Genomic DNA, 8,601 nt, shown 5'->3' on the forward strand with positions numbered 1-8,601 from the left:
GGGCTCCCTGCTCGGCAGGAAGCCTGCTTCTCGCTCTCCCACTCCCCCTGCTTGTGTTCCTGCTCTCGCTATCTCTCTCTCTGTCAAATAAATAAATAAAATCTTTAAAAAAAAAAAAAAAACAAATAGATTCCCATAGTGAGGGATTCTTGTATTTCCGTGGTTTGGCTCCGTCCTTGGGTCACTAATTCTGCTCCAGCTCTCCCCTCCTTCCCCACCTCCCAGGTTTACTTTAGTTGTATCTCTAAAAGAAAGAATTCTTAACTTTTTTGATTTAACCTCATAAACATTATTACATTCAACAAAAAACTGACAATAATTTGTTGTTATCATTGAATACCTCGTCTGTTCAGATTTCCTGTCGTCACCTAAATGGTTTGTTTGTTTAACATGTATTTGTTTGACTCAGGATCCATATAAAGTTCATAATTTGCAATTATTTGATAGTTTTTCAATCTCTTAATCTATGGGCTATAGATTATTTCTTCATCTTTCTCTCCTTTTCCTCCACCTTCTTTCAGTTTATTTGTTGAAACAGCCAAGTTGAGTTTGTCCACATTTTCCCATGGCGGATTGTGCCCTTGACCCCCAACCCAAAGTTTCCTGGCTATTTTTGCTGATTTTTCTGTATGAATTTTAGAATTAATTTGTCTTATTCAAGAAAAAACAAACACTAGTGGTTTTAATGGATCGTAATTCAAGAGAATTAAGATCTTTTTGATGTTGAATCTTTGTCCAAAAGCAGGTATGTCTTTTTGGTTCTTCCACTCTTCTCCCGTATCTTTCAGTAGTGTCCTGTTCATTTTTTTCTTTAAAACCAATCAAAGAAAACATATATGCTATTTGCAAAAGTTTAAAGAACCTAATTACAGAGATTACTGTTGTGGGGATGATAGAGCCATTTAATAAAAGAGATAAACACTATGTAGTCTTTTCTTAAAAACTACATGTACATGAAATATTTTGTACAATTTCAGGAAAATTCGTAAAACTTTCCATGTGTTCTGGGTAAGGAACTCCTGTCCTACGTGAGTGAGAAATCAACAAATTACATTTGCCTTTTAGCTGAATATTCGATAACTGCTTTCGAAAAGACATTGTGTAGTTGTACTGCTGTTTGGGTAAAGGACACTTAATTGGTAAACCTTTAACAAAGAGAGTCATCAATGAGCAGTTCAGGGAAGAAAACAAAAGAGATAAAATAATTCCACAAGTTCTTTTGAATTAGGATAGCTGTGGTGTGGCTTGAAATTTATCACCTATTAGAAGGTAGTTCCTGACAATTTTGTAGAGACTTCAAGTTAATACAATTATTTAATTTAAAAAAACGTAACGAAGGATGGTATTGCCGGAAGTTAACTTGTGTGGTTGAATATAGATATAGATGATATGGGTGACTTACGTACAGATGACGAATATAAATGATACAATTTAAGCTCTGTCTCATAAGATAGCCATACTTTACACAGGTTGTAATGTTTTCACATCTGACTTAAGAAACTCCTCATTATTTCTAAACTTTGATTCCATATTCTGCTTTTTTTTTTTTTTAATAGTAGCATCTTTGGAAATTCTTTTAGAATTACATTTGTCATGGGTATAAGGAATTGTTAGCATTCTTTTTCTTAAAGCACAAAGAACTAGTCTCCAGTTTTATGATTCGCCGTACTTCTAAATGCTTTCTGGATAACTGTTGACATGGGAACATCTTATTTCCCACTAGCTGGTATTTATATGCTGAAGGCATATTGTTGCTTCACTAGAATCTGAAAGAATTATTGTAATTCTGTTAAAAGATGCCTCAGATGATACTCTTTTCTAGTCTTTCACATTTCTTTATTGATAGTTCCTTAACACAACTCGCTCATTTAAAACAGGGTAGTGAGGGCGCCTGGGTGGCTCAGTTGGTTAAGCGACTGCCTTTGGCTCAGGTCATGATCCTGGAGTCCCTGGATCGAGTCCCGCATCGGGCTCCCTGCTCGGCAGGGAGTCTGCTTCTCCCTCTCCCATTCCCCGTTTGTGTTCCCTCTCTCGCTGTGTCTTTCTCTGCCAAATAAATAAATAAAATCTTTAAAAAAAATAAAATAGGGCGCCTGGGTGGCTCAGTTGGTTAAGCGACTGCCTTCAGCTCAGGTCATGATCCCGGGGCCCTGGGATCGAGCCCCGCATCGGGCTCCCTGCTCGGCGGGAAGCCTGCTTCTCCCTCTTCCATTCCCCCCTGCTTGTGTTCCTGCTCTCGCTGTCTCTGTCTCTGTCAAATAAATAAATAAAAAAATCTTTTAAAAAATAAATAAATAAATAAATAATAAAACAGGGTAGTGATTTTGGCTTTAAGTTTAAAGTATAAAAAGAATTAGAAGTAATAAAATGGATACCTTAGACAGGTATCCTGTCTCTGTAGTGAGGAGATCAGAGTTTTCCTTCTACAAACAAATCTGAGTTTAGACCTTTTCCATAACACAGCAGGAGTAGTTCACAGGCTTGGGCTTTGGAGACAGACCCCAGGGCCCCCCACATTCTGGCTTGACCCCTCCCTGCTGGGTGACCTTGGGCAGATACTGTTGAGTGTCTCTACGCCCTTATTTTTCTCACTGGGAAAGCAGAGGTAATGCCAACAGTCTCCAGGAATCGTTTTGAGAATTTAAGTGAAGCATGTGAGGTGCTGAGAGTGCCCTGCGTGTGCGCCCTCCACAGTAGACGCAGTAACCGCACACAAGCGGGTGCTGTGCTCCGGGCTATCTTAGGAGTCCGTTGATTAATGCCAGTGTTGCTCCCGGGACTCAAAACCTTGTTTAACTTGGGAGCTGCCTTCCTGGTTGCCTAGTGAAAACAGTTTTCATGACTTCATGGTTTGTCTGATAGCTATTATCTTGTAAAAAGGGTTACTTTCAGAGTATTTGCCATGTGCCTAGCATAGTGGTGAGATAGACCTTGTTTTACTTAATCCTCCGTCCATCTAAGGAGCACATACATAATAATGCTCTTTTACGGTTGGGGAAACTGAAACCCAGAGAAGTTATAGAATAAATTGCCCAGGCTCACATAGCAAAGGAGTGATGGAGCCTTTCTCTTAACCATTATGGTGCGCTATCTCTGTTCATCTTGCTCCCCCAGTGACTGGAATCTTCTCCTTTTCAGTCCTTTCTCATACTTGATTTGTTCATCTTTGTGACTTTATCACTGTGTCATGCACAAGACTTGTGAATGGTTACAACATAGTGCAGTCCAACAAAGGAGTGGTCAAGAGATGGGGTGGAGGTGTTGATTGTTTAAGGGACGAAGACTAATTTTTAACATCTCAGTGTATAATTTGGAAGGTGTTTTTTAAGTAGTTTTTTAATTCATAAAAAATTTTAAGTGTATACACAAATAACCTTATATCTACCACCCAGATTTAACAGGTGCTCTTCACATACTTTGCTTCCCATCTCCTGCGGTCTCTGTCATTGCTTGTCCTGAAGTCGGCAGTGTCCATCAGTCCCATGAGTGTGGAAGGACAGATGCGTAATGCATGTACTTTTTCACAAATATTACAAGCAGTAGAGAAATTAGATTCCTGTTTGTGTCTGACTGCTGAGGTACACATGTAAGAAGTCTTCTCAGACAGAGAGGAAGAGAATAGACAAGTCCGATCATAATCAGTCTGACGGTGTTTGCATGTCTGTTCTTCCTAGGCACTGCATGGTATGGTCTAGGAAGCCTTTATTTTGCTATTACAGTCATAGTGACAGTTAACGAAAATTAGATTTCAAAATTCCAGCTTTTATGGTTAAGGTAAAGACTAGAAACTGATGATTCTCCTTCCCTGCTATTCCAATATGTGTTCTTCAAGAAGCATGTTTGGAGAGATGCTCTGCAGCATTTTTTATATGCCTTTTTCCCTGTTGAAGGTGGACAGGCACGTGGATCTGCTCGAAGTTGCCCAGGAAACAGATGGCTTTTCCGGCAGTGACCTGAAGGAGATGTGCAGGGACGCGGCACTCCTCTGTGTCAGGGAGTATGTGAATTCTGCATCCGAAGAAAGGTACGATCTCTCAGATTTGTCAAACCCTTGTAGAGCTTTTAGGTTGGTTCATGTTTCTTTACAATACCAGCCCTGCTTATGGAATCAAAGGTGGACTTGAATGAACTTTATTAATTGCCTTTTTTTTCTAAAGGGAAGTTCTGAAAATGAATTGGGGACGTGGGTCGTGGGGAGGCTCTGTAATGCAGAGAAAGAAACAAAAGCTGGATTTCTACCACACATCCACAGACTGGGTCACAGAAGGCCGACAGGAGCTTAGGCTCGCAACCTCTGCTGGGAGAGCGGGTTCTCCAACACTCCTGGCTTGTTTTGCATCTTAACTTCCTAATCCCATTTCCTGTTGTCTTGCAGGAATTTCACATGTAAATGGGGGTGATAAATGGGGGTAAGGGCCCTGGCTGGGGGTTAGACTTTAGCTTGTTGACAGTGACATGTTTACTAAGCAAAGAAACTGTTGTCACTGCAGCCAACTTCAAAGCAGGAGTTTGAGAAACCAATTCATACTCATGTGTTTCAGCAGAGACACTAGAGAACCGGAGTAAGTCAGCCCTGATAAACCACTTCGGAAAAGGCCCCTTGCCCTGGGCCAGCGTAGCTCTGCGTCTCCTCAAAACACTGACCTTCTGACGGGTTGCTGTAACTCTTAGCAGACCGGTGTACTTCCTGGGCCTGTGGTGAATGAGTTCTCCACCTCTTGCCCTTTTGTTTCTCAGGCCCCCTCTCTCCTCCCCCGCTGAGGCTTTCACTCCACAGGACCTGGATTTGCCTCTTGTGCTGTGGTTTTCATCACAGCTCATTGCCATAGCAGGTGTGTCCCTTGGCGTAGAAAGGTTAGCTGGGTGTGCCCTAGTTCTGCACCTGCCTTTAGTGCTCCCTGGGGCCCCATCAGAGAGACGCTCACTTCATTTACTTGTTGCCAGATTATCCAGCTCCCCTGACTCTAACTTTTGACCTTTGACTGTAGCCAAGAGTCTGCTTTCCACAGGTTTTTATTCTTGTGTATAAGATAATGAGGAGAGAGGCAAAAAAACCCAACCTATGAATACATTTTGTGTGAATAAATTACATTACTCTTTTTCTGCTGTCCTCAAAGCCTTTGAAAATTTTATATTTCAGTATGAAAAATCTGGCTCATAGACTTGGCTTATAATTTTTTCCCCAAGTGTATTTTCCAAAGTGTTGTAAATTATGAGGAGACATTATATATTATTATTAAAGAGGGGAGGACTTAGAGTGGTTGGTTTTTGTTAATAGCAAAGCATTCTGTTTTGTTTGTCACATGCTGAATATATACATGAATGTATGGCCATGAATGCTACTTGTGATTCCTTGATTGGAATTCCGTTCCCATTTAGATCAACCGCACACCTATAGCTAACATTTTCCCATTATGCTAATACTCTGCCCGTGATTCTTAGTGTGCAGTGTTTGCTTTTCATTCCTACATCTCGAATGTGTATTTATGACCAGCCATTTTGGCCTCCTGCCTCCCAGTAGTCAATGCTGCTTAAAAATCTCCCCAGACTTGGATCTGCATCGAGAATTCCTAGAGGAATTCACATGAAGCGATTAACTGTGGCTATCTTTGGGGGTCTTCTGTGGGAAAGAGATGTCATGTTTTAATCTGGGTAGCATATTTGAGAGAGGGGTATCCCAAAGTCATTTGACCATCTGGTGGGTTTTGTTTGCATTTTAGCCATGATGAGGATGAAATCCGGCCCGTGCAACAACAGGACCTGCATCGGGCAATTGAAAAAATGAAGAAATCAAAGGATGCAGCATTTCAGAATGTTTTAACACATGTTTGTTTAGATTAAGAGTAAAGATCATTTGTACAGTTCAGTGTGATCTAGTTCGATGCACTCTCTTACCATCAGTGGAAATAGAATGAAAAGAGAAATGTTCTTCACCCAGTGAGAGAGTTCAATGTTCCTGACACTGGTTTTATACTCTGAATTCTAAGTTATTGAGAAACAGTTGTTGTATAAGCGGTATTACTACTTGTCAGAAATCATGAGGAGGAACAGTTTGATCCAGCGTGAGTGGGTGCTTGTGTTTGACCTCTGTAGCCATACGTTGCAGCCTTAGAGCATCTAAGCTGGTCTCAAAGATGATTCACTGAGTCATTCGTGAGAAAGGGGGATGTGAGTGTGTGTGTGTGTGTGTGTGTGTATTAAATGTATATATTCACACATTTTATATTGATATTATGTAGATATGTTTGAATACGAAACTTTTTTTTACCCCAACTACTGAATCAGAAAGTACCAAACAGTATATAGCAAAACGAAGATTTATGGTTGTGTCTAAGGTACGGTGATTCAGCCATTTCCAGTTGTTTCCTTTGTTTCAGCTTTTTTTTTAAGTCGAGCATCTCTCTGCAGTGGAATAGTTGGTCGGCCCCATCTCCATTTCCGGATGTGTCTCCGCTATTATGGTATCAGGATAATCAAATAAAAATACTTGTTCAGTGATGAGCATTGAATGGTTGTCAGGCAGTCGTATGATCAGGACGGATTTCACATGGATTTCACCTCCTTCCGGCAGCACACTGAGTAGAGATGTGTTTCAGATCGATACCCCGACACATGGATTGGAAGCCTGGCCCATGAATGGCTTTGAAACACCACGGTGCCATTCAGCACGTGTATGTGACTGTCCTTTTTTCATTTCATGGGACATAGTTCTGTTGTAACCATGGTTTTTTAATGTTATTTTAAAGTTGTATGTTCTTTAATTATGGTCAAATATAATTTGGTCTTCAAAAATGAAATGATAGTCTAAAACAAGTAGCTCTTACTAAATGTGCTAAAAATACTCATTTTGTAACTTTAATTTTTAAAGTTTTCTTAGCATATTATAAACTGTGCCCTAGTTAGTACAGATATACACATCAGAATCTCCATATTGTATCCGTAGTCATTCGATGCTATGTGCCCTACATATGAAACTTTTTTTTTGTCCAAAATTTCACTAACCAGAATTCTGTTACAGGCACTTAAACACACCGCATGAGGAGAATGGCGCAGTATGATCTTGAGGTGCCTTCTGTGAACCATCTGAAAGATTAAATTATGCTTCATATAGTTTTGTTTTTATTGTATTTCTTTGAAAACTCTCAGTTTCATTCGTGAGTTATTGGATTAATTTATTTGATAGGAAGTCTCTCACAGAACCTGTTGGAGCGTTTACTCTGTTGTGCTTTGAATGACGGGTGGGGTAGAGGCTACGGCAGAAAGCAAGTCACGAACAGGGTGACAATGATTGAAAATTGGCTGCAAAACACAAGATACCAAAAATAAAAAGTTTTGTCTCCATTTTTAATGACTATATTATATTTTATAAATATGTAATAAAGAGGACCCTCTTTATTAATTTTTCTCTACTTGGTCTTCTTCAGGTATGTAACATTTTCTGGGTTGTTTTTAGTGTATAAACCTTGCCCTCGGAGTGTTTTATCTCGCTGTGTAGCTTTCACACGTCTCTGGCGTACATTCTAGTATCCAGTCATTATTGTGTCTCACAAGGAGTTCAGTAATGATTTGATTTTAATCTGATGGCATATTGATTCAAAATAAGAGGATCTGTCTCTCGTGTCCTTTCTTAAATTCAGAATATCCAGTAGTATAGTTGCTAAGTTGATCATGGTTTTAATCATCGAAGGAAGTTAGAGACACTAATCCCATCTACCGTGACTCATCTTTAAGGCCTTAAAGTAATCAAGGACACTTTTTTATATCCCTCTGAAGAACTTTTAGTGTTCTATAATCTGTGCTTGCTGCAGACATGCATTTGACACAGGTAGTTGGGTGCTGGGTTCTGGGGTATTCCCTTGTGGGTGGCAGTTCCGAGTACCGGCTGGGGAGTGGAACAGCCTGGGTTTAAATCCAGGCTCCCCGTTAACCAACCCTGTCCCGGGCACTAGTGACCTACAGCACCACGCCCAGAGCAGTGACTGCTCAGAAGGGGGCGCTCACATTATTAGTTGTGTTACTTTTGCACACCGATTACATCACTGTTGGCCGAACTGCATTTGTGAGCATCCTCTATGCTTCCAGAATCCTGAGGCCTGTACTCTGGGGCCTGAGATGGAAATGACCACCCGTGTGGTATTTCTCTAAAAGCCTCGTTGGAAGACTTCTGGTAAGTCTGGTATGTCTCAAACTATTCCCAGGCGTTTTTGTGTAGAGTTGAGTAACTCGGGATTTGAAGCAGTTCAGTATCTTTATGAATTTCCCTCGCTCCTACCTCTCCGCTCCCAACTGCAGGGCAACCCAGGACCCACCACACTATCAAGAGCTGGGTTGGGTTAATCTAAATAATGCATGTGGGCCTTAATAAGCTACCATTACTGGGTGGCTGCAACTTCTAAGGATTGGCGTTAACGAGGATGTCTCAAGCCTTGAGTGCCTCTTATAAAAATGACAGCATCCCTTGTTGGTAGGAAGTGCTTTTACTGGAATTGTGCTGTTTGTCGACAAATGTTACAGTTTTCTTCTGGATAAGGAAAACAAATTGGATGCTGTATATTTTATAATTCTCTTTTTAGCTTCTCTTAAGGTCAGAATATTGGATAG

At 40.5% G+C, this 8,601-nt stretch overlaps 1 protein-coding gene across 1 annotated transcript in view; it reads left to right on the top strand.

Moving 5' to 3' along the window:
• The window catches only part of ATAD1 (ATPase family AAA domain containing 1), a 44,774-nt gene extending 37,664 nt beyond the window's left edge, over window positions 1-7,110 (top strand). The window contains exons 8-9 of the mRNA XM_081824396.1: window positions 3,847-4,024; window positions 5,721-7,110. Of these exons, the coding sequence (XP_081680522.1) occupies window positions 3,847-4,024; window positions 5,721-5,841 (299 nt within the window). The 3' untranslated portion in view covers window positions 5,842-7,110. The remainder of the gene's footprint in view (window positions 1-3,846; window positions 4,025-5,720) is intronic.
• Window positions 7,111-8,601: the final 1,491 nt, after the last annotated feature.

Source organism: Leptonychotes weddellii, chromosome 6 (genome assembly GCF_054177405.1).
Source record: "Leptonychotes weddellii isolate Sample4059 chromosome 6, ASM5417740v2, whole genome shotgun sequence".
In the NCBI taxonomy this organism is placed as follows: domain Eukaryota; kingdom Metazoa; phylum Chordata; class Mammalia; order Carnivora; family Phocidae; genus Leptonychotes; species Leptonychotes weddellii.